At 44.4% G+C, this 26,789-nt stretch overlaps 1 protein-coding gene across 1 annotated transcript in view; it reads left to right on the forward strand.

Annotated features, from left to right (window-relative positions):
* The first annotated feature begins 2,530 nt into the window (after window positions 1–2,530).
* The window catches only part of HS3ST4 (heparan sulfate-glucosamine 3-sulfotransferase 4), a 434,722-nt gene continuing 410,463 nt past the window's right edge, over window positions 2,531–26,789 (forward strand). The window contains exon 1 of the mRNA XM_017534436.2: window positions 2,531–3,721. Within this exon, the coding sequence (XP_017389925.1) occupies window positions 2,988–3,721 (734 nt within the window). The 5' untranslated portion in view covers window positions 2,531–2,987. The remainder of the gene's footprint in view (window positions 3,722–26,789) is intronic.

The following is a 26,789-nucleotide window of genomic DNA, read 5'->3' on the forward strand; positions in this document are numbered from 1 at the left end:
TTTACAAAGCTCCTCTCCAAAAAAGCCCGCCTCCTCCCTATCACTTGTGGGCCTGACATTTTACCAAAGGGGCTCTATTCTTTCAAGAGTTTGTTATTAAAGTGTGAATATTTGAGGATTGGAGGCAAAAGGGATACTGAGCAGTGTCCTTACTAGCAGTGTCCAGGAAAGTGACATAAATGTGTGGGGGCAACTTGTATGAGCACTGTGAAAACACCAGCACGCTTGCTCTGCCTAAAGGGGTAGCAGCTTCTTAGCTCTGTCTGAGGGACTGTTTGGGATCTGATTATTTTTCCTTTTCTTTTCATTCTTTTGTGTGTGTGTGTGTGTGTGTGTGTGTGTGTGTGTGTGTGTGTGACAGCCTTTTGCTCTGTTGCCCAGGCTGGAGTGCAGTGGCACCATCTTGGCTCACTGCAACCTCTGCCACTTGGATTCAAGCAATTCTCTTCCCTCAGCCTCCTGAGTAGCTGGGATTACAGGCACATGCCACCACAGCCTGGCTAACTTCTGTATTTTTAGTAGAGACAGGGTTTCACCATGTTGGTCAGGTGATCTGGCCCCCCTCAGCCTCTCAAAGTGCTGGGATTACAGGCATGAGCCACTGAGCCTGGCCAGGATCTGCTGATTTTTCAACAGTAACCTCCTAACCAAGGGGTTTTTTTTTTTTTTTTTCTTGTTTGGGAAAGCCCCCAATTTAAACTATTGCATCCAGTTTAGATTTCTTAATATCACCATGCTGGCCACATTCAGCTCTCCATTTGCCACTGTTGATTTTAATACCATTTTACCAAAACCTTTCCAAATTTGAGAGCACATCTTTAGTAAAACTGGGCATGGAGAAGGTTTGTTTGGATTGCTGAGAGGGTAGATAGAAAAGTTTGGGTGCGAGGCAGGAACTGCAAGGAGGACCTGGGCCATATATGCTGGGCATCCTAGTGCCTGGGCCTTGAAAGGGAGACCGGTCGCTGACATGGCAATATCTGTTGCAACCCAGGCTTCCTGGATGACCACCTTGGAGCAGGGCTTGGAGCACAAGGAGGGCTAGGCAGTGCTTGTTTCTCTCGGTTCCAGTTGGCCCCTTCCCATTGACATTACAGTAATGCAGTTGTGTGGTGTTTGAAAAAGCATCCCTAGTTACACAGAATGATTTACAGGACACCAGACTCTGCATTTCAGAGGTCTCCAGTGTACCATAAAAATATATATTATAAAGGAATAATCTTTATCTGAACTAAAGCTGCAGTGAAGGAAACTCGTGTCCAGCTGAGAGCAGCAGTGAGCTTTTGTTCACTCAGGGAAAAGTCCATGTTCTTCATCTTATTTGATTAACATTTTTTTTTCTCTTTGGCACTATGCATCTCGTTAATATTTAGATATTATATACATTTTATTTCAACTGGTTTTCCTATTATGTGATCAGACAAAACGGGAGATGCCAGCCACAGCAGCCAACAAGGAGAAAGCAGCCCTGCCAAACACCCAGCTGTGGCTGGGGGGCAATTGGAACTCACTAGAGCCATCCCCAGGAGGCACCTGGCCGAGCTCTGTGCAGAGCCAGCCCCCGTTGCAGAAAGCAGAGTTTGCTGGAGTGCCTCAGTTGGTCACTCTGCCTCTTTCTCCCGTTTTCCTCACTCCCCTGACCAAAATGCAACAGGAAGCAAGTCTAGTTTCGAATCTTCCAAAGCCTTCTGATGTTTACCATTTCCCCACAGGAGAGGGAGGTGAGGGGTGGAGAGCTCTCTGCAAAGAAAATACACTTAAAAAAATTCAGTGAGGCGATGCACAGACCCCCTGCAACCCAGCTTGTCTCCGCCTATTAGGTGTTCAGAGCGACAATGGTCCCACACGATTTCAGTCCAGGAAACCACGAACTGCGTTAGTGGCGATGCCCCCAAAGAGGCACAGGTGTGTGCACCTGTGATTAAGGGTGGCGAGGAGGGGACAGCCTCATCTCTTGAAGCAGAAAGTGCTGTCACCTGGTGATGGGACAGATGGAAAAGCTCTGGGGCTGGGAAACCTGGGGGCTTGTGTCAAAGCTCCACCCATCGGGAGCTTCAAGATAAGATGGGGAGGCTGGAAAGATGGAAGATGGGATGGGAAAGCAGTTTTAGAGAAGGATTCACTCCTGGACCGAAGGCAGGAGGATATCCCGGGTGAGAGAAGGGAGGGTCGGGATGGGCTGAGTTGGAGTCCCAGGGGAAAAGCGGAAGCTAGAGCTCGTCATCGCTGTCCTCCAGTTCCCGATGCGCGGCACCGGCGGCTGGCGTTGGGCTCTACTTCCCTAAAAAGTATTGGGGCAAAGGAATGGAGAACACGGCGTCCCGAGGTCCCAAGGGAAGGAACTACGCAAGGTGGGGTGGGGAACACCCCAAGTGCGTGTATGCTGGGAGGGCTGGGGTGGGGCACGATCTCTGCTCTGCCGGGTGCCCCAGCCCTAGCGCACGCCTCCGCTCCCGCGCCCCCCTTCGCAGGCGCGCGCGAGGCGCACCCCCCTTCCCTCGGCTGCGCCGGGCGCGCGCCCGGCCCCCTCCTCCTCCCCTCCGCGCCTCTCCTGTCTCCCGGCAGAAAGTTAGCAGCGGGGAAGGAACTCGCGGCTGCAACAGCGCGCGGCGGCGGCGGCAGAAGCTGAAGCAGGAGCCGCGGCGGAGCCGGGGAAGCGGGGGCGCTGCAGACGGAGCAGGTGCAGCCGGCGGGTCCGCGCGCCCCCCTCGGTCCCCTTGCCTGAGGCTGAGGGGGGGTGGTGGGGGGCCACCCGGACTCGGCGGGCAGCGTGGGGCGGGGGGCCATGCGGCCGGGCTCCCCCCTGGCGCAGCGGGACAGCGGCCAGGGCCGGGGGCGCAGCGGCGTCGCTTCATGCAGCCGGGGCGGCTGGGCAGCAGCGGCGGCGGCGGCGGCGGCGGCGGCGGGGGCGGCGGCTGAAACCATGTCCGGGCAGCGCCGGGGGCTGCCGCCGCCGCCGCCGCCGCCGCCGCGAGCCGGGAGCCGCGATGGCCCGGTGGCCCGCACCTCCTCCGCCTCCGCCTCCGCCTCCACCTCTGGCCCCGCCGCCGCCGCCCGGCTCCTCTGCTAAGGGGCCGCCGGCGCGCAAGCTGCTTTTTATGTGCACCTTGTCCCTGTCTGTCACCTACCTGTGCTACAGCCTCCTGGGCGGCTCGGGCTCCCTGCAATTCCCCCTGGCGCTGCAGGAGTCGCCGGGCGCCGCCGCCGAGCCCCAGCCGAGCCCGCCGCCACCCTCTCTGCTGCCTCCCCCCGTGCGCCTCGGCGCCCCCTCGCAGCCGCCCGCGCCGTCGCCGCTGGACAACGCGAGCCGCGGGGAGCCGCCTGAGCCCCCGGAGCAGCCCGCCGCCCCCGGGACCGACGGCTGGGGACTGCCGAGCGGCGGCGGAGGCGCCCGGGACGCCTGGCTCCGGACCCCGCTGGCCCCCAGCGAGATGATCACGGCGCAGAGCGCGCTGCCGGAGAGGGAAGCGCAGGAGTCCAGCACCACCGACGAGGATCTCGCAGGCCGGAGAGCGGCCAACGGGAGCAGCGAGAGGGGCGGCGCCGTCAGCACCCCGGACTATGGAGAGAAGAAGCTGCCGCAGGCGCTCATCATCGGGGTCAAGAAAGGAGGGACCCGCGCGCTGCTGGAGGCGATCCGCGTACACCCGGACGTACGGGCGGTGGGCGTAGAGCCGCACTTCTTCGACAGGAACTACGAAAAGGGGTTGGAGTGGTACAGGTAGGACCCTAGACTCCGCGGGGTGGTAGAGACGTGTCGGGGGAACGCGGAGGGGAAGCCGCGGCTTTCCACGCCATTCGAGTATCCAGGCACTGTCCCGAGAGCCCCAAGCCCCGTGAGGGCTCTGCAAACCCTGGCGGCGTTGCTCTGGGGCATTGGCCGGGAGGGCTGGACTCTAGCGAAAGATCACTTTGTTTCAGGGCGAGGGGAGGAGATATCACCCAGCCCTGACTCCAGCACTTCTCATACTAGGAGGTGCTGTCTGAATCTGCCCAGCTCCAAGCCTGGGAATCCCCAGAACCTCGTGCGTGCCGGGTGTTTCCGAACCCGGGTTCTTGCGAGGGCTCTGGGATTCTGGGCTGAGGACGCCGAGGAGTGAGACAGGAGGGCTAAATTGACTAAGGGGCTTTGAGATCCCCTGGAATCTCTTAAAATCACTCTCAAACGGATTTGAGTGGCTGGAATTCAACTTTAGTGTGTTAAGGTCAGAGCAAAATGAATAGGGAACAGTTACAAAGATAATGCTGGCGTTTTGGCTTTCTAGTAAAGAAAGGATGTCTCCCACCTCCGTAACTTTCCACCCCCCTTGGCTGAATGAGTACGGAGTTGATTTTGCACCAGAAGCCTCAATGTCTGCATGACAGTTGGTGCCCTGAGAGTTTTTATGCCCCAGACCGTGCCCTGTCTAATCTCCGCCTCCTTCGCAACAGATTGGAGCTTCTGTCTTGTGAGATGTTCATCTCCCTCCTTTCCCACCGTCTGTCAGTGGTGAGAGAAAGGGAGAAGAGAGGACTAGAAAGTTAAGTGAAGGTAAAATAAATTAATAATCCAGCTTTCCGGCCAGCCATAACATTTTAAATAACACTGGTGCAGATGGCCCAAATGCAAACCTCCTTCGCCTTTGTTTTTTCTCTTCTCTCTTTCTTCCTGTTTTATATCTTTCTGGGAAACAGATCTGCATGGCTGGCTCCGTCTCCATTGCATTTCGGTAATTAATTGCAATTGTCAAACAGAAACACAGCCTTTGTCAGCTAAAGTGATGTTATCATCTTAGCAGAGCCAATAGGTAAAATAAAGATTGTTTTCTGACAGGTTGCCTGCCCATTCAGTAGATATGCTTTCTAGGTTTAAATTACAGCCTGGGAAAGTTTTAGAAATAACGTCAGAAATACATAATAAATGTGTGTGTTATGATTGATTTCTTCCACTTTTAAAAATATGCCTTATGCTTTAAAAGCTTGAGTAGAAGTACACTTAGGCATAAACATTCCAGTACATTACAGAGAAGCAGCAAATGTGTCTGTTAATGTCTTGTCTGTTTCAACAGAGAGAACTAATTGCAATATTTTAGGAGGCTTCAAACAGCCCCTTCCTATCAAAACATAAAACAGCAAATGCCTAATTTAACTGGAAAATCAGTATTTATAACATCAGAAGCCATGGCTTCCAGTTTGTGATTATAATTAAAAAGGTGTTAGGATGATTAATGCAGCAACAGCAAAATAAAGAGGGGGCATACTGTCTCGGAAGGCTTTAGTTGTTTAACTGCTGGTCGTAGGAATGTTCTGGTTTCTTCTGTGGGGTGGCTTTGGCGTTATGAGGGTAATTGCGTTTTTTTTTTTTTTTTTTTTTTTCCCCCAATTCCAATTTTAGAATTGTGAGAAATGTCAAATGCCCTTTCAGGGAGGTAGAAAGATCAAATCTTTCTAAGATCTGAGGTGTTTGGGTTTGTGGCAGCTGGAAATAGAGAGGGGGTGTTGTATTCGTGCAACTTAAAGTGTGGCGGAATGTGTACCAAGAAGTTCCATCATCGGGTCTGGAGAGTTTTCTGAATGAAAGAATAGAAGATGTCAGATTTCCCCAGATTCCTTTATGCTGATGTTAGGTAGAGAAGGTATAGAAATTACCTTGTTTGATGTGGCTCCTGAATATGTTATTCCAATGCTGTGGTATGCCCAGCCTCCTACTCCCGACCAATGCTTGTGGCATTTGGGCTCTGTCAATATTTGGTAGCCATTCACAGAACTGTTAAAGTGAAGAGGTATGGATAGAACAAGATTCCTCTGATCGTCACTTAAGAGGACCATGTGATATCCCTGTGTCCTCTGTCTTCACCCCAGCATCTAGCCCAGTCGTGCTGATTGAAAGCGCTGGACACGAAATTCTCTTAGGAACAAGCTTCCTGCCAATACATGTCTAACATAGAGGGAACCATTAGCCTCCGAACTCCACTTTTGGAAAGACTAGCTGGACCTACAGAATCTGAGTGAGCTGGGACTGCATTGGACCACTCTCTAGCCTTACCACAGAGAGCAGCGTTTTGAGGAGTTTGTGAAATTTTCATCAGTTCCATCTATCTCTTCAGACTCCTTTTTCGCTCCCGTATGGGAAGAGGGGCAGCATTCTCACTCTGTTGTAGAAAAGGAAACAGTGGCATTGATTCAGTATCAGATGGCACCGATCAGTGGCATTGATTCCAGTATCAGAAACTCTTTCTCCTGGTTTCCTAGCCCAACTCTTAATCTTTTAAATGGTGACATCTGTACCCAAACAGTATCATTCCTTCCCATGCCGGTATGCTATCTGGAATCTATTTGACTGATGAGAGAGCCACAGGTTAATTAAAGGTTTTAATGTTTCCCATTTATTTTTTGTTATTTGGCTTAAATGTGCTTCCAGTAGCCTATGAATTCTGTGCGTGTTTCTGGTTCTTGTGTTTTCAGCAAGAGGGAGAGGCAAGAAGAAATTGGGGCTGCTCTCTGCACAGCTGGCTTGGGGATTCCTCATATTTAACTAAGCAGCTCTAACAGTTTTAGCTCCTCAGTGCCACTCCAGTTATCTCTAAATCCAGGTTTTGCTTTCCTCCTATGCCGTTGATCTAACGTGATATAAAAACACATCTGAGATTAGAACGTGTGCACAGATTTTCAGGGCAAGGTAGACTAATGGATTAGGATGTATGTGTTAAAATCTATGGAGAAGCAAGCCTCCCTTGGTGGATTGACACAGACCAGTGATTAATAAATCAGGGAGATTAAACCCTCCATGCCCTCTTCCCTCTCCCTTTCCAAAAAAAAAGGCAAAGCCACAAAGTACATTTCAGAATGTGCTGATTACAGGCTGTTTAGGCAGAGACTTTAAACTCTTCTAAGGGATGGGACCTCGGGTCTGGCCAACTGGCTGCCACTGCAGAACTCATCAAAGTGATAGAGACAACATGAGCTGTTTTCTCTCTCATGGTTTATAGACCGTACAGTAACTATGACTGCTTTACATTGGAAACCACTCAGCCCCAGGGCAATGGGAAGTGATCGTCCATGGTTTAAAGTTGTCTTCCCTGTCATCAGTTAGTACACACATCCTATTGGCTAGGGGAAAGTAACTCAGGAAAATGCTCTCAAAAGTCACGCTCATGCAACCCAGAGGAAAACGGTCAGTGTTCATCAGCATTTTTTGCAGGTGGTAACTGGGGAGAGAATGGAGAAGGATGGAATTTTGTTGGTATTTGTTGAATGCCAGCTATTGTAGCAGTTGGTGCTACCTACAGTCATAGACGTGCTATTTCATTTGGGTGTTGTGATTACATAGTGATATATGTAGCAGTGTTTCTATTTTACAGGTGGCTCTGAGAGGGTAAATGATTAGCTCAGGGTCACTTGGCCTTTCAGTGCTTGCGCTGAGATTTGAACCTTCTGTCTAATTTCAAAGTGCTGATTTCTTCCCCTGTATCACACTGACACACATAAAGTACTAGGAAGAATATATCCCATGTTCATTCACTCATTCAACAATTATTTAAAAAATATGTACCATATACCCTACACTGAGTAAAGTACTGGGGATAAAGTGGTGAATAAGCTAGATGAAGCACCTGTTCTCCTGGAATTAACATTTTAGTAGGACAGTTGTGGAGATAGCAAGCAAAGAGCAAATAATACATAATAAAAATTCTGGGCCAGGCGTGTTGGCTCACCCCTGTAATCCCAGAACTTTGGGAGGCTGAGGTGGGTGGATCAAGAGGTCAGGAGTTCAAGACCAGCCTGGCCAAGTTGTCGAAACCCCGAATCTACTAAAAATACAAAAATTAGCTGGGCGCCATAGCAGGTGCCTGTAATCCCAGCTACTCGGGAGGCTGAGGCAAGAGAATCGCTTGAACCACGGGGGTGGAGTTTGCAGTGAGCCAAGATTGTGCCACTGCACTGTAGCCTGAAAAATAAATTGATGGCCCAGAGTTATTTTGTCCAGTATGATAACTGCTGTCATCATGTGGCTATTGAATCGGTGAAATGTCCAAATTGAAATGTGCTGTAAGTATAAGATACACAGAATACTAAATTTCTCAATAATAATTTTAGATTGCCTACATGCTGAAATTATACTCATGTTAAGTAAAACATACTGCAATTAAGTTCACCGCTTTAGACCTTTTCAATGTGGCTACTAGAAAATTTAAAGTTACACTTGTGACTCACATTATATTTCTGTGGGGCAGCACCTGTGTGGTGTAGTGCTTTGTAAACTTTAGGATCATCTGGGGATCTTGCTAACAGGTAACTTTGGATTCAGCTGGTCTTAGTAGGGGTCTAGGAGTCCACATTTCTAAAAGGTTGCTAGATGCTGCTGCTGCTTTCTGGATCTCACTTTGAGTAGCAAAGTCCTAGAAAGTAATTGGGGAATATGTCTGTGCATGTTGGTTATTATTATTTAGATTTTTTTTTTTTAAATATGGGGGTCTTGGCCGGGTGTGGTGGCTCATGCCTGTAATCCTAGCACTTTGGAAGGCCAAGGCTGGTGGATTGCCTGAGCTCAGGAGAACACAGTGAAACCCCATCTCTACTAAAAATACAAAAACTTAGCCAGGTGTGGCGGCATGTGCCTGTAATCCCATCTGCTTAGGAGGCTGAGACAGGAGAATTGCTTGAACCTGGGAGGCAGAGTTTGCAGTGAGCCGAGATTGCACCACTGCACTCCAGCCTGGCTACAGAGCGAGACTCTGTCTCAAAAAACAAACAAACAAACAAAAAAAGACGGATGTCTCACTTTGTTGCCCAGGCTGATCTCAAACTCCTGGCCTCAAGGAATCCTCCCATCTCAGCCTCCCAAAGTGCTGGGATTACAAGCATGTACCATGATGCCTGGACAGCATGTGGGGTATGTTAAATAGGATGACTAAGGAGAACCTCTCTTTGGAGGTGATGTAAATGGAGTAACAGAGTAAGACCCTCCCATGTGAAGATCTGGATAGAGTGGTCTCCACGTGGAGGAAACAGCAAGTACCAAAGTCCTGGGGTGGAAGCAAGCTTTGTAGCTCTACAGAGTGTTCTTTTATGATTCTAAAGGCACTGTCTTTGTTGCTGGACAAATCTGGGTTCAAAACATGGCTTTGCCGGGCCCAGTGGCTCACGCCTATAATCCCAGCACTTTGGGAGGCTGAGGCAGGTGGATCACGAGGTCAAGAGATTGAGACCATGCTGGTCAACATGGTGAAACCCCGTCTCTACTAAAAATACAAAACATTAGCTGGGCATGGTGGTGCGTGCCTGTAATCCCAGCTACTCAGGAGGTTGAGGCAGGAGAATTGCCTGAACCCAGGAGGCGGAGGTTGTGGTGAGCCGAGATCGCGCCATTGCACTCCAGCTTGGGTAACAAGAGTGAAACTCCATCTCAAAACAAAACAACACAAAACATGGCTTTGAAACTTATGGATTGGATGATCTTGGTTGGATAACTTATTTGATGTGACTTAGCTTCAGTTGTTTATCTGAGAGTAGTTGCTTCCTTTTGGATTGTTGGGAGGAATAAATGAAATAATAAAAGTGAATGTACTTTCTAAACAAAATGAGTAGCTGGGAGCAGAAATCCAAATATAGTCTCAGCTACCAAGTTTGTCCATTTCTCAAATCATTTTAGTTCTGTATATGCTCTACTTTCTATCACAGCTGTCATAGTATTGACCAAAGAGACTGTTATTTGGGATGGTTTGGGAAAAGCCCAGTAATGACTGGTTTTGCAGTGTGCATCTCCCTACCCTTTTAAACTAAAAGTCCGCAACTCAGATACCTTCAGGGCTCAGGCAGGTGGTGTATAGGAGTGAGATAGATTAGGTGGAGAGTAGCTAACTTGCCTGTGCTCTGGCGGAAGGGGCAGCCACTGCTGCATTCCAGCTCTTTTCTTTCCATGTGCAAATGTAGCATTGGGGTTATGTGATCTTCCACTTTGTAAGAGAAACTGGGAATCCAGGTTTTGATTTGAAACCTTTTTAGTTTTAATATTGGCAACAGATTTAAGTTTCTTAAAAGCCCAGTGGAGGCCAGCAGTGTGGGACAAACAAAATACATCTGTGGGCTGGATATAGCCAGCTGGCTACCAGTTTGTGACCTCTGGTTTAAACTCGTTTCAGAAAACAACTGGCATGGCCATACCCTGTGTACCGTGTGCAGTGGCCAGAATCGTGGCTTACATGTGCTATTTTAGTTTAGGGTTTTTTTTTTCTTCCTTTACAGATTTTGCAACAGCATGGGGGAAATACCTCCTGCATATATTGCAACAGCCACAAAAGCTTGATATAAACAAGAACACTGAGGCAGAAAAAAGAAGATTCGTAAATGAATTTCCCTCTCTGTTCTCAGTTAACATTCTCTTGGTACTGGGGAAATTCTCAGCTTTCACTCATTAATCAGGAGTGCTTGTATTTGATCTATATTGATAACTTGCACTTATAAAATAGATTACGCTCAGGTGGATTAAGATCTTAGAGTCAAAAAAATTGGATTCCAGGCTTGGCTTTGCCACATACTGGTTTTATTGGGCAATAGGTTACTTATATTAATCTCTGTTTCTTATGTGATGAAGCTGTTTTAACTCCATAGAGTCCATTTGCCCATGAAAAGACTGGTTCTAGAACACATTTCTGTATTAGATCCTTCAGAAACAGGAAGCTGTAGAATAGAAGCAACGTGGTTTGGAGCATGTTTTGTATGTCTGAGCCAGAATCTATTGGACAAATGAATTAATATCGCTAAGCCTCAATTTCTCCATCTGCAGAATGAGCTCAGTGTTACTTGCTGCCAAAGGATTACATGAGGATGACATGAAATGGCATTTAAAGTGCCTTATATAGAGTTTGTTACAGAGTAAATGTCTCTCTCCTCTTTTTTTCCTCTCCCTCCCATTTTTCTTTTCTCTCTTGCTCTTCTTCATTTTCCTTCAATGCCTTCCTTTATTCTGCCCATCAGTACTTAGGGCCATCAGTATTGAAGGCTCTAAAGAGAAAGCTGTAATGCATGTTTCATGTGAATATAGTCTTTTATTTCAAGATTATGTCTGAATGAGGGATTTTAAACCCTACAGCAGCTCTTAAGTAGCTCTCCAGAGAATAATCAGAACCAGATTCCAGAATTTGGTCTATTGTAACTTGAGCTGAAGGAGAAAAAATGTATGATTTCATGAGGTAACTGCAGCCAGAATTCTCCACCAAAGAAATGGGGTAAGGCAGTGGATAGGCTTTGTGGACTTCCATGCTGACATTCTCTTGAGCCTGCAGGAAGAATGGATGCCACTTGCTCAGGTAAGTTCAGATGCATTTAGGATGCCAGGAGCCTGCTTGGCTTTGGTGCTTCTGCAGAAAGAAAGGCATTTGGGAATGCAGGATTGCTCACCTGTGAAGCTCTCGATTTTGAGATTTGGCTGCTTTCACCCGTGTTCTCCAGCCATCATAACATGATTTATTTATTTTTATTTTTTATTTTTATAAATCATACCAGGCATTTTCATTTTATATCAAGTCAGGAGAGAGGCCTCGAGACTTCAGATGAATGAAAGATTGCTGGGGTTGTTTGTCAGAAAGTTTTAAGGGTTTTGGTTTTGCATAATGGATGATCTCTCTGGAACGGATTGAACCACCGCCCCGTTAAAGTAATCTCCTGATTTCATTGGTTTTTGCGGTTTAACAAGCGCCTCTGTAACTGTCTTGGGAATTTGATTCTGAAATTATAATTCACTTAAGGGAGCTTTTCAGCCTATCTTGCCATTAATTAAAAGAAGGTGGTTGGCTTTTTGCTGTTGTTTACACTCACTACGTAGGATTTACTTGCCTTAAAAATTTTTTTCAACCTTATTTAAGAATATACAAGTAAACAAAGCAACACATGAATTAGGCAATATTTTTTTCAGTTGCAAATGGCGGAAATGGAACTTACACTATTAAAAACAACAAAAAAGACGACTGATTGCCTTATGTGATTAAGTCTGGGGTAACTTGGCTTCAGGAACAACTGGATCCAGGGCTCAAATGATGTCACTAGGCCCCTGTCTCTTTTCATTCTTTGCCATGTTTGTCTCTGCCTGGCTTCATTCTGAAACAGGCTGTCTCACCACAGTTTAGGCAAGATGGTAAGAAGCATTCCTAGACAACATAATTCATGTTTATCAATATTTTTGGAAACAGTTTTTCTTAAGAGCTTCTGTGGGAAATTCCTAGAGATGCCTTGGGCCCAGGTTGGGTCGTGCGCCCCATTCCTAAAGCAATAATTGTGTGGGATTCTAATCAGGCCTGGGAGATGTAGCCTGCCCTTCGGCTTGGGGCAGTGGTGAGAGGAGAGAACCACAGCTCTCTATTCCTTGTGGGGAAACTGTTCCGTGTGATTGCCCTGATGCCACCACATGAAATAGTTTTCCCATAGAGAAAGAGGAGTTCAAGGGTGCTATTTTTAGAAATGTGGGGGCCAGTTAAGCCAGATGTTTATTAAATATATAAAGATCCACCCTGGGCAAGACATATGATCTTTCTAATTCACTGGAGGATTAGAGAAACTGGAGGGAGTTGCAAAGGGTGTTTGGGGACTTGTTATTTATTCATTCTGTGCAGCTGCTATTTAGTTATTCATTCATGTATTTATTCATTAAACATGTATTATCAAGTATGTGCTATGTGCTGTGCTCCAACGTGAACCAATCATGGGCAGTGATCTGAAAGAACTCACAGAAAGGTAATTATCAGTGTTGACAGAATGGGATTTATTCTAAAAATGGAAGGATGGTTCAATCTTAGGGAATGTAATAATGTTATTTATTATTAATCTGAGCAAATGAGAAAAATCTGTGATTTATGGATACTAAAAAGATATAGAAAGAAATATCTATTTTTGATTTTCAGAACAACCTGCTATTAAAATAGGGTCATACCTAAAGCCAGCATCATCATTAATAATTTAACACTAGAAGCTTTTTCACTAAATCCAGAACAAGCCTGAAATGCTCATTATTGTTACTCTTATTTAACCATTGTTTAGAAATTATTAGATACTACAATTATGAGCAAAAGAAGAAAGGGAGAAAGGGGGGAAGGTAGAATTATTACTATTTGCAAGTAATTTTAACTTTTTAATTTGGAAAACCTAAGATACCCAATCCTCCCATGAATCTATTAGAAACAGTAATAGAATTCTAGAATTCGTCACGGTGGCTGGTACGGAAATAACAATGTAAAATGAATAGTTTTCGTATATGCCTATGCCACCCATTGTGAAAATTTAGTGGGAAAAGTTACTGTATGTATAGAACCAACCAGAGAGACAAAATAACTAGGAATAAATCTAGCAAAAATTTTAAGGGACTTGTAAAAACAAAATATTAATACTCTGCTAAGGGGCAGTGGACAGGACAGGAGCAAATGGCGAGACACCCTTCTCTAAGGTGGGATTTCTTTCTTTTCCATCCTTCTTCCTCCCCCTTTCCTCTCTTCCTTTTCCTTCCCATTCTTGTTTGTTTGTTTAAGTCATTGCTGCCTAAATTGAGATCAGATGTGTTTGGGGTGATCTGAAAATATTGTTTGGATAAACTTGACCAAAATGGATTTCATATATGGGATTTCCTTACTTTACACATTTTATTTGACAGAAGGAAGGGTGGCAAAACAACTGTCACTGTTTAGATTCATAAACTATTACAATCCCTTGCAGAGGGGCTGACTGCGTTATACCCCCAATTCAGGGGTAGAAGGACTGTGCTCAAGGAGTGGATTAAGAGTTGAGCTGGTGCACGTTAGCCAGTGTGGAGGCACTCATGTTGCCACATAGCAAAAACCGTGATTATTTTAGGATGGGACTGGGAGATGGAGATTTGGATCTGACGGAATAACAGTAGCCATGGTAGCAGTAGCACTGGTGGTAGACAATATTGTAGCACATGTGCCAGGCTTGGCTCCAAGACCATTATGCTCCATGAGTAGCTGGATTATCTTTCTCTGGATATTTTGCCACAATTACCTAATTGCCATGTAATAACCAGACCGTGACACAGAGGCCCCCTGTTTGACTTGTGTTACCTACTGTAGGTGTCAGCACACTGTTCCCTCCAGGTTAAAACTTCTGCAAAGGGTTAGAGATTTGGGAGCCCCTGGAAATGAGGAAATTTTTGAGTCAAGCTACCTGGGCACCTCTGATATAGGACAGTTTGATTGCTTGGAGCTATGTGGCATTTTCAAAAGGAAGCTGAAGCCGGAATTACAAATTAAGGATTTGAGTCTGAGTTCTGCACCTGCCTTTTTTGGATGCACAGACAAGTGTTAAGAGCCTTTGTTTTTTCATCTCTAAAATGGGAATAACAACCTCTGCTAACTCCACAGTGATTTTGCAAGGGTAGAATAGTGACTATGTGTTGGGATCGACTTTGTCTACATATGTTAGTTGTTATTAATCCATGCATGTTTTCATGAACTCCCCCAGGTAATTGGTTTTCCGGAATGTTGCACTCCAGGAAGTACCTGAAATACAGGACAAGCACTCTTATCATAAAGTTAGATTAAGGGGTTTAATTTACAGAAACTGTTATATAGCATGGATATCACATGTTCTCAGGGCAGACGGCATAAAGATCTGGAGAATTCCTGGACTGTCTCGGTCTGTGTAACTGTCTAACTGGACTCATCATTGATGCATCATTTTAAAAATACTGAAACAACATAAAAAACTACGGAGCTACGATACACACTTGCGTCTTAAAACTGCACCGCAGTTGATGAGCTTTGGGAGTGACCAGAAGATTCTGTTATTTTGTTCTCAGTTGACCTATCCTCTCTCTTCAGGCTGTTTCTTAGGTTGGTGTATTAACCTTCCACCTTCTAGTTTTCTGCCTAACCTGCTTTCTTTTCTTTCTTTCTTTTTATAATTATTATTTTTTAAATTTTACTTTAAGTTCTGGGATACACATGCAGAACGTGCAGGCTTGTTATGCAGGCATCATGTACCACGGTGGTTTGCTGTACCTATCAACCCATCGTCTAGGTTTTAAGGCCCACATGCATTAGGTATTTGTCCCACTGCTCTCCCTCTCCTTGCCCCCCCACTCTCTGACAGGCCCCAGTGTGTGATGGTCCCCTCCCTGTGTCCTTGTGTTCTCATTGTTCAATTCCCGCTTATGAGTGAGAACATGCAGTGGCCTAACCTCGTTTCTAACCCTCTGTGCGAGGCAGAAAATGACCTCCATGAAATGCCAGCTTCCTAATCCCTAGAACCTGCAACTATGTTAGGTTAGGTGGCAAAGGGGCATTAGGTGGCAGATGGAATTAAGATTGTGAACCCATTGACTTTAAATGGGAGATTGTCCTGAGTTATTTGGATGGAGCCAATGTAATTCTAAGGAATTGTATACAGAAGGCCTCTCTTATCCATGGCTTCACTTTCTGAGGTTTCAGTTACCTATAGTTAACCCTGTTCTAAACATATAAATGGAAAATTTCAGAAATAAACAGTTCATTGGTTTTAAATTGTCCACCATTCTGAGTAGTGTGGTGACATCTCACATTGTCCCTCTCTGTGCCACCCAGGATGTGAATTATTCCTTTGACCAGCATGTCTACCCTCTAGACTCTACCCACCCACGAGTCACTGAAGCAGCCATTTTGGTCATCAGATTGACTGTCACGGCATCTCAGTGCTTGTGTTCGAGTAACCTTTACTTTACTTACTGATGGCCCCATAAAGCAAGAGTAGTGATGCCGGTAATTCAGATATGATGAAGAGAAGCCATGAAGTGCTTCTTTTAAGTGAAAAGGTAAAACTTTTAAATTTAGAAAGGGCAAATATAGTACAATAAAATATTTTGAGAGAGAGACCATATTCACGTAAGTTTTGTTATGTTATGATTATTCTATCTTATGAGTTATTGCTGTTAATCTCTTACTGTGCCTAATTTATAAATTTAACTTTATCATAGCTGTGTATGTATAGGAAGTAACATAATATATATATGTTATATATATATAACATGAATCAAAAAGAAATTTAGTGGCTCATGTATCTGAGAAGTCCCAAGAATTGGGAGTATCTTTTTTGTTGTTGTTTGGTTTAATTAGGGTTTAAACAATGTCATCAGATCTCTACTTGTGGATTCTCTACTGCTGCTGAGATGGTTGGCTGCATTCTCAAAACTTCTCTTCCTGTGAAGTGGGGCAGTCACTGGGGGTCTTGGAGTGTATCCTCTGCGGATAAGGACGGATTATTGCAAGTGGAAGAGGGAGGCAGAGAGAGAACCAGAAGGTAGCCTGAGAAGAACTCAATCACTGTTTGCTTTGGCAATAAAGAGTCCATGAGCCAATGTGGACAGCTTCTAGAAACTGAAGGAAAGGCAAAGATCTGACCCCTATTCACTGATTCAGTCACATTCATTTGCCCTATCTTCTTTGTTCCTCTGCTTGAGCTTTGCTAGCCTCCTTGCTGTACCTGAGAAGTCAGACATGGCCCTGCCCCAGGGCCTTTGCTCTTGCTGCTTCCACCACCTACAGTGTTTCTTTGCATTAGATAATTGCATGGCTTGTGTACTCCCTTTATTTGGGTCTCTGCTCAATCATCTAATCCTCAGGCTGGCTTTTTCTTGTACCACCTGGACCCACCTGCTAGTGGTAAGAGCATCACTTGTTGGAAAATGCTGATGAATACTGCCATCATTGACATATGCCTGCATTCCATAGTTGCTCCACACCCTTCCAGGTTTCTGGTGTCTTAATTTCTTGTTTTTTAATTCCCTCATTCTGGTGAGAGGATCTAGTCATTGATCCAGTACCACAAATTGACCTTAGTGTTGCTGGGGTCAAAATTTAAAAGATGTTTATGTAACTCTCAGCTATTCCTGCTATTTAAGTACGCTGCCACCAGGTGGTGGTTGTGGGACACAGGTTGGATCCCAAGTCAGGCATTTCCTGAGATACAAAATAAGTGGTTCCTTGCTCCTTCCTACCTGGATTAACCCTGCATATTTTGTTTCTATATCATAAAATAAGAGGCTTTATCATATATTCACTTACAGTAAACAATAAGCAGATATCAAAACAGATGTGTAGAGCCATGTTTAAAACACACTGAAATACAGTTGTGTATTTTTCTCTTCCTTCTTCTGAGCCAATTTCATTTGTGTTCAGATATAGAAAAAATATTAGCAGGTGGAATTTTTCTTTCTTTCTTAGCATTCTTATGACTATCTAAATATGGACAAAAATGAAAATACCATGTTATCCTAAGTGTATGTTAAAGCAATTAGTATTAAGAAATATTATTATAATACATGTGCCACATATTAAATGGCTACACTACCCATTTAAAATTTGAACATTGCATGGTCATTTCAACCAAGAAACCCCCTGACCTTAGTAAGAACCATTGATTTCCTTATTTAGAACAAAACAATGAGTTTCTTCTGTATTTATTGGCTCTCACGAGCCTGTGTAGCTCTGTGTTGAAAGTTCCTTCCTTCTTTCGGTATACCTTCAACTCTTGGCCTTGGGACTTTTCAATTTTCGTATGATTCCCTTTTCCCATGCTTCCATTTTTCACCCACTAGGAGGAAGAAATTTTCCCAAATCACAATGTTAGAACACCTTTAAGGAAAATAATTTTCAGTGGTTCAAAACTTCATTTCAGCTGCAGAACTCTATTGGCTGGAATTTTTCTGGTTATTACACAGAAATCCCAGGTAAAATCTAAACCGAGCATGAATCAAAAAGGAATTTAATGGCTCATGTATGTGAGAAGTACCAGGAATTGGGGATATCTCTTTTTCTTTTTTTGGTTTGGCTTAATTAGGGTTTAAACAATGTCACCAGATATATACTTCTGGATTCGCTACTGCTGCTGAGATGGTTGGCTGCATTCTCAAGATGTTTCTTCCTGTGGCTGTAAAGTGGGTGCTAGCCTGATTTTCTTTCCCCATGTGCAGATGGAGAAGCTCACCATCTTTGTCCCAGAAGTCTTTGCTGAAGCCTTGTTGTAGTTCATTAGTTCCTAGGGGTCATGACACATCCATCAAGCGGTTTCTGTTGCCAGTTGGGTGTGAGGCTTGAGGCATTGCCTCCCTGGAGCCCAGGAAGGAGTTAGTTTCCCTGGATGCCCCTGGATCTTGTTATCAAAGACAGGAAATAAATGCAGCTGCCAAAACAATAGATGTCTGTTTCTGGACACTCCTCTGTTCAAATACAATCTTTCCCGAAAGTACAGCCGAATAAAACAGACACAGTGAGGTTCCACTGGCTTGCATGTAGAGGACCTAGTTTCTGTTGTGTCTTTCTACCAAGGTGGACACAAACAGAGTAACTCAAAATCTCCCTCTCTAGCTCTCTGTTTGAAGAGTCTTCACCTTTCCTTTAGCTCAGAGAGGAAGAAAGGAAGGAAGGGAAGAAGAGAGAGAGGGAGGCAATGCAAGGGAGAAAACTTATCCAATCTCTAAACCTAAGATGTGTTAAATCCTGAAAAAAGTATCTATGGAATCTGCCCCTCAGAAATCACTAATTATTTATTTAGAATATTTTCTATTTTCATCCCTTCCTTAGCAACCCCTAGCAGCTGCCTAGAAAATTTTAAAGGGATTGTATGTCTTACAAGAGAATCCTTCAAATAGCAAGTGAAATAGTTTTATCACATTAAGCCTTCCCGCCCAGATTTGCTTCAAGTGGAGAGGGAGAAACGCTTTGGCATTTGATCAGTCTTAATTTAACAACTAGATAGCCTAGAATTTCTAGAAGATCTTGGGTTTTATGCCATTTTATTCTTTTCATTTAAAGTGAGGCCCACAATATAGAATTAAGCGTGATTTAATTTGTTCTGCTTCTGTAAGACGTTTTAGGAAAATAAATCAACGTTTTGGAGAAGAAAAATTTCCTTGGCAAATCTAGTGTTTTGACTTAAAAACCTCTACCTGGTGTATTGTTTCGGGGATTCTTATTAGCACACAAAAATATTCTCATCAGCTTATATGTGTCTGTGTTTGTGTGTGTGTGTGTGTGTGTGTGTGTGTGTGTGTGAGAGAGAGACAGAGAGAAAGAGAGAGAGAGAGAGAGAGAGCAATTTATATCCTGGAGAATCTTACTGAAGATTTCAGGAATTCCTTGGGGGAACTTGAGGAACTTGGACTTTTTAAGCCCCAGGGTCATTGATTAGGTCCAGACCAGTCTCCTATGGACTTCTTGATGGCTCCAGGTCTCTATCCTCCATTTTTACCTCTGACATCTGACCATCTTTTTTGTCTTAGGGTCCTTCCCCCTGTCCTGGCTGTGGAGCAGGTGGGTGTTTGGCTCGTTCCTTATTTCCCCCAAGACAGAGAAACTAGGAGTTAAAATAGAAATACTTCTTATTACTCATCCAATCGTTATTAGGCCTATTTATTAGAATGGTTCTTTTTAGAAAGAGATTTCTCTTCCTGGTTTCTCATTTTAAGATTCTGAAGACTTTAGAAATTTATTTTATTTCAGAAAAAGGCAAAATTTAAAAACACAGAGATTATACAGGAAGTTAACTTTTGTGATTTCTAATTTCCAGCAATTGTGCTTTTGCATATTATCCTCTTTTTTTTCTTTAACGACAGGGTCTTGTTTTGTCACTCAGGCTGGAGTGTAGTGGCACAATCATAGCTCACTGCAGCCTGGAACTCCTGACCTCAAGTGATCCTCCCGCCTCAGCCTCCTGAGTACTGGGGACTGCAGATGTGCACCACTATGTCTAGCTAATTTTTCATTTTTATTTTTGTGTAGTAGTGAGGTCTTGCTTTTTTGCTCAGGCTGGTCTCAAACTCCTGGACTCAAGCGATCTTCTTGCCTCAGTCTCCCAAAGGGCTGGGATTATAGGCATGAGCCAGTGTGTCCAGGTCACATTTTGAGGCTTCTAGAGAAGTAAACCCGTCTTCTAATTCCATGAATTCCATGAAAGAATATTGGTGATGTCTACTTACTGTCCTTTGGTTTAAAGGTCTCAGCACTTTGGGTAACTTCAGAGAGAGGTATTGATTTTCCAAGCCCTGCTGTGCGTTGGCAGTTTCAGAGACCACATGGCTTAGCTGTCCCTTCGCAATGTGGGGCAGCTGAGGTAGGAAAGTTGCCTTGGGCTGTATATTCTTTAAAAGGAAAGGGAGAAAAAAAAAATCCCTCCAGCCTAGGCTATTTCAAGGCAGCGTGAAGGATGGAAAGCAACCCTTCTCTGCCACCTTGCTTAGAAATGCTTCTGACCCTGCTGCCTTGGTGGCATGGGGGCCCTGTCAAGAGGAGTTGGGGGCAGAGACATCAGGTGTTTCCTCAGTGATACAGTGACTTCACGGCCACCTCTTATTTCATGGTGAAGAATTTTTTTTAGCCGCCCCCCACGAAAATTGATAACTGCCTTTAGAAAAGTGTTCTCATGAACAGTACTTAGCTAGACTGTTAGTAGCAATATTACTCTCTTGTTATGAAGCTCTGTGACACAAACACTCCCTGAACTTTATAAGGTGCAAGGTCCCTGGCCTGGAGTGGAAAAGCTTACGAAGCCTTTCTCCTTGCTGTCCGACTTTATTTCTTGCTTCACTTTTTCCTGTATTATCAGAGCAGATTTTTCCCGGGCTGGTCTCGAACTCCTGCCCTCAAGTGATCTGCTCACCTCGGCCTCCCAGAGTGCTGGGATTACAGGCTTAAGCCATTGTTCCCAGCCTCTTCTATAAATTTTTAATACTCATAAATTATTTATTTCAAAATTGTGTAGTTTTAAATAATTTGCTTCTTTCACCTAAAAGTATATTTTGTGTCAAAAATATACTTCTATAACATAATTTTAACGCTTTTTTTTTTTTTTGAGATAGAGTCTCACTCTGTGCCAGGCTAGAGTGCAGTGGTGCCATCTCGGCTCACTGCAACCTCCAACTCCCAGGTGCGGTGGCTCACATCTGTAATCCCACCACTTTGAGAGGCTAGGGCAGGCAGATTGCTTGAGTCAACGAGTTTAAGACCAGCTTGGGCAACATAGCAAAATCCTATCTCTACTAAAAATACAAAAATTAGCCAGTGTGGTGGTGCATGCCTTTAGTCCCACTTAGGAGGCTGGGGTGGGAGGATCCCTTGAGTCCAGGAATTCGTGGTTGCAGTGAGCTGTGATCATGCCATTGCACTCCAGCCTGGGCGACAGAGTGAGATCCTGTATCTGTAAAATAAATAATGTGGCTGGGCACAGTGGCTCACGTGTGTAATCCCAGCACTTTGGGAGGCTGAGGTGGGCAGATCATGAGGTCAAGAGATCAAAACCACACTGGCCAACATGGTGAAACCCCGTTGCGTTGTCTCTACTAAAAATACAAAAATTAGGTGGGCGTGGTGGCACACGCCTGTAATCCCAGCTCCTCGGGAGGCTGAGGCAGGAGAATCGCTTGAACCTGGAAGGTGGAGGTTGCAGTGAGCTGAGATCGTGCTGCTGCACTCCAGTCTGGCGACAGAGAGAGACTCCGTTTCAAAAAAATAAAAATAAATTTTAAAAAATAAAAAAAATAAAAAGAATGAAACAAAAGAAGCCACCATAATACAAGAACATCAACAGTGATAACAGTAATTGATAAGAATATTAGAGGCAGTATAGATAGATCTTAATAATACTGGGATGGCAAAATCCTTTCAAATCAAGATTATTTAAAAAAAAAAAAAACACCCAGAAGCCATAAAGGGAAAGGCGGATAGATTTGCACATAGAAAATGTAAAATTCTTTATATGAGAAAAGAATCCCCAACGGAGTGTATTTGCTTGCTAGGCTCCCGTAACAGAACACAACAGACTGGGTGACAAACAGCAGAAATTTGAATTCTCACAATTCTGGAGGCTGGAATATTGGAGTTGGAAAGTTAGTTTCTTCTGAGGCCTCTCTCCTTGGTTTGCAGACAGCTCTCTTCTCCCTGTGTCTTCACATGGTTTTCCCTCTGTGTACATCCTAATCTCTTATAACCATCATATTTTACCCATATGACTTTGTTTAAAAAATTTTTCATGCCTGTAATCCCAGCACTTTGGGAGGCCGAGATGGGTGGATCACGAGGTCAGGAGATCAAGACCATCCTAGCCAACACGGTGAAACCCTGTCTTTACTAAAAATACAAAAATTAGTTGGGTGTGGCAGTGCGCATCTGTAGTCCCAGCCACTTGGGAAGCTGAGGCAGGAGAATTACTTGAACCTGGGAGATGGAGGTTGCAGTGAGCCGAGATCACACCACTGCACTCCAGCCTGGACGACAGAGGGAGACTCCATCTGAAATAAATAAATAAATAAATAAATAACTTAAAAAATTTATTTAGTTATTATAAGCTCTGGAATACACATGCAGAACGTGCAGGGTTGTTACACAGGTATACATGTGCCGTGGTGGTTTGCTGCACCTGTCAACCTGTCATCTAGTTTTTAAGCTCCACATACCTTAGGTATTTGCCATATGACCTCATTTTAAATTAATCACCTCTTTAAAGATCCTGTCTCCAAGGCCAGGTGTGGTGGCTCATGTCTGTAGTCCCAGCACTTCGGGAGGCTGAGGTGGGACTTGATCACAGGAGTTTGAGACCAGCCTCGGCAACATAGTGAGACTGTGTCCCTACAAAAAATACAAAAATGAGTTGGGTGTGATGGTGTGCACCTGTGGTCCCAGTTACTAGGGATGCTGAGGTGAGAGGATTGCTTGAGCCTGGGATGTCAAGGCTGCAGTGAGATGTGACTGCACCACTACACTCCAGCCTGGGTGACAGGGCATGCCCTCATCTCAGAAACAAACAAAGAAACAAACACACAAACAAACAAGCATCCTGTTTCCTTAGCTCAACATAAAAGGCCTTGGTTCCTTGCATGACCTGAGTTCCAAGGAATGGGGCAGGGTCCAGGTGTTCTTCATAGGTATGGCATCAACATCCAGGCTGGCCATTCCATGGCTAAGAACACTGAACAAACACTCACCAAAGATCACAGGATCATTCTCAGGGTGTGCTTGAGTTCTTGCCAGCCGGTAATAAGACATGCCTACTGCAGAGAGAACACAACTCAGTTCCTAACACAGAACAAGTACCGTATGAGGAGCCTGGGGTCATATTTGCAAATATGGGTCTAAGGGTTCCAATTCCCTTGACCCTGCCTGTTGCTTGGATGGCCTTGCCACCTCTGTTGTCTCTATTCCTCCTAAGCTGCTAGGACTCTGTGATATCCTCACCCCTAGTCCATCTGCAATCACATTCTTTCTTTAGACCTATTCCCATTTCCAGTTAAGTTACCATCAGGTCCTGGGGCTTAGAGTCCTCTCTGGGAATTTTGCTGATCTCTGTACTAATCCATATGATATACAGTTCAGGTTTAATTGTTAGATGCCCATCTTAAAGAACCCTCCCCCACCAAAAAAAAAAAAAAAAGCCACCCTTTACTATGGAAGTAACACTGAGCTCATTGTAAAAGAGAAAAGACAACTAACAAATAAATGCAAATAAAATGAAGACTCTCTCCATGGCTCATCATCCTCATTCTCGCACTGCCAACTTCATTCACCAGATGGGAGCCACTGCTTCGAGCCGTCTGCGTTTCCTCCCCTTTGTGTGATTAATACAGCAGATTAAGATGTGGCCACTGATGAAGTACGATGATACTGATGAGACATTGTCTATCATGAACACGGCTGCTGCTCCCTGTGCTTAACATACCATGCTGACTCACCGCCTACTAGACTAGTTGGTGTGTTTAATCCTCCCAAGATCCTATGACATAGTCCTATTGTTTCCTCATTTTTTAGATGAAAAAATTGTGATTTAGAGATGATGTATAACTTACCCACAGTCGCAGAGCTGGGAGGTACTTAAGCCATCCTGTTTAACTTCAGAGCCTGCATGGATTTTGTCTCCTTGTTTGTTTTATGTTGATGGCTTTGTTTACTTGTTTGCTTGTTTCCTTTGCTTTGTTTCCTTGTCATGAGATAGTGAACGCTTTTCGCTGACCCGGCAGAGACGTCTAGCTCGTTATTTGGTAATATCTACATTGTATTTTTCCATGGGGATGGATCATGCTTTGCTTAACCACTTCTCTCCTGATGGCCATCTCTCTGGTTTCTATGCTTTTACAAACAAGGCCGGAGAAAGCATTCTTGTGCTCTGGAAATGTTTGTATAGAAAATGGAAGGAAGAGTGCACTTTAAAATTTTGGATACATTTTGGTAAGTGGTCAGAAGACAATCTTATTTCTAAGTTCTTGGGACTTAGAAATAAGTCCTCCATGTATTCCCTGTGTCCTGATAGATATAGATTTAGTAAAACTCCCCTTTTGTGCCCCAGGCACCTACTGGCCCTGGATAAAAGCTTTTAATAATAAGGATGGTGATTCCATATACAATTACCATGAGATGAAAGAAAATATGTGGTTTGAATGTGCTTACTGCTCTTGGATGCTATTATTTAGAGTTTAGTTTCTGTTATCAAAATAATACTCAATGCTCCTTTCTCTTCTGCGTGAAAGGGGATAAAAAGTAAATATTTCTCTCTCTGAACTGCTGCAGAATCATTTTTCCATAAGACTTGAGGACTCACTGTGAGGCCAAAGATTCCTTTTTTAAACTTTTCCCAAGTGAGTTGGAGCTGAGTGACAGGATGGCTTGAGCTCTGAAGCAAGATTAAGTTTCTGAAGCAGTGGTTAGTGACAGATGGGGATGCTCTTGGCATGTCAGGTATGACAAAGCCAGAGTCCTTCTGTCCATGACTTGCCCTATGGAGGATTCTGCGGGCAGGAGACTGCCTTGGAGCTTCCTGAGAAGTCCAGCCTGGCACCTGTCAGCATCTTGCATATATCCAGAGAGCAATTCCCCCTATAGTCGTAGGAGAGTGACAATGTGAAGGACCTCTCAAAGCTACTCTCCAGTCGTGGCAGAGAAAGAGGTCAGGGGGATCTTGAGCAAGACCAGAACTGAACAGCTTTCCTGTGAAGCATGGTCCTGTGGATTAAGAAGGTGCACATTTGGTGTGGCCATGGAAGTGGTTTTCCTTAAAATTCAACAAATACGTTTCCATGCCGCCTACTGTGACAAGATGAGTTGCTGTGGATGGTGCTTCTGCAGACCTATTTTCCCATATCATCTTTTATGGAGATACTCCTTGACATAAAATGCCCAGTGTTCACAGAAGGATTCTCTTGTCACTGTCTTGTTGAGATAGAGGTTGCTTCTTGTGTCTCCATTTTTCTTGGACACGTGACAGTCTGAAATAAAGACGACTTTTTTTCAGCCTGCTTTCTGGCTGATGTGGCTACATGAGCTTAAGTTTGGACCAATGGGATTTGAGAGTAGATGCTGTGCGCAACTTCTGTGAAACACCCTTATGAAGAAGCTCCCTCTTTGCTGTTGGCGAAAGGGACAATGTGTTAGTTGAAGCTTGAATAGTTGTTAGGTGCTATGTAGAGAAAGACCTGACTTGAAATGCTGAGGCAACCAGATAAAAAGAGCCCAGCGAGAGTTCTTTGCCTAAGACAGGTATACATTTCTGTTTTGCTTAAGCAGTATCATTTTGGGGTTTCAGTTGCTCTTATCTAAACTTAATTATAATGGATATATTTGCCTTCTATGTTCCAGGCACTCGTGCTAAGGGTTTTAGGTAAAACATCTTATGAAGCCCTCGTAAGAAACTTTGCTGTTAATTGACGTTTTACAGATAAGGAAACTTAAAGTAGGGGAATTAGGCCAGGCACAGTGGCTCACAGCTCTAATCCCAGCACTTTGGGAGGCCGAGGCAGGTGGATCACCTAAGATCAGGAGTTTGAGGCCAGCCTGGCCAACATGGTGAAACCCCATCTGTACTAAAAATACAGAAATCAGCTGGGCATGATGGTGCACACCTGTAATCCCAGCTACTCAGGAGGCTGAGGCAGGAGAATTGCTTGAACTCTGGAGGCACAGGTTGCAGTGAGCTGAGATCAGGCCATTGCACTCCAGCCTGGGCAACAAGAGCAAAACTCTGTCTAAAAAAAAAGGTTGGTGGGGAAGGGAGGAATTACAAGTGAATTGTCCAGAGTGATACACACAAATCAACTTAAAAAAGAGATACCTTGACTGACATTAGATTTGGCCCCAGAATCTGTAATTTTAATCTCCGTGCCTTCCAGAAATTATTCAGATACTTATTTCTTAACCCACATTGAGTGCTTTGCAATGTGCTTTGCAATGTTTGAGGCACTGTGGTGCGTGCTAGAGAGAAAAGGGTACACACAAGCAATGGATTCTTGCTCTTGTGGCATTTGCCCTCCAGTAGAGAAGAAAGATATAATCAATTAAAGTAAATAAGATTAAAATTACAAGCATAATGACTACTCTGAAGGAACAATACCCAGTACTGTATGATAATATAATAAAGTTGGCAATTTGAGCATATTTAGTGAGAGATCTAACCTACTGGAGGGCTGGGGAGATTCCTCTGAGTAAGTGGCATTTGAGATGAGACCCGAAAGATGAGTAGAAGGTAAAGGGGTGTGTGTGTGTGTGTGTGTGTGTGTGTGCGCGCGCGCGCGCGGCAATCCAAGCAGAGGAAATAGCATGTGGAAAAACCTCACAGTGGGAAGGTGCGTTGCATGCTGTAAAAGCTAAAGGCCCAGAATGTTGGAGCTCAGGGAGACGGGGAGAGGCATGACTTAGGATGAAGCTGGAGAGGAAAGACATGCAAGGACTTGTAGGCCATGTTGAAGAGTTAGGCTTTTGTCCTAGGAAAGATGGAGAACTGTAATGGTTTTAGCAGAGGGGTGACATGTTCATGCGTATTCTTTGAAATGATCAGCCTAGTTACTACGTGGGGAA

Source organism: Cebus imitator, unplaced genomic scaffold, assembly GCF_001604975.1.
Source record: "Cebus imitator isolate Cc_AM_T3 unplaced genomic scaffold, Cebus_imitator-1.0 Scaffold85, whole genome shotgun sequence".
Classification (NCBI taxonomy): Eukaryota; Metazoa; Chordata; class Mammalia; order Primates; family Cebidae; genus Cebus; species Cebus imitator.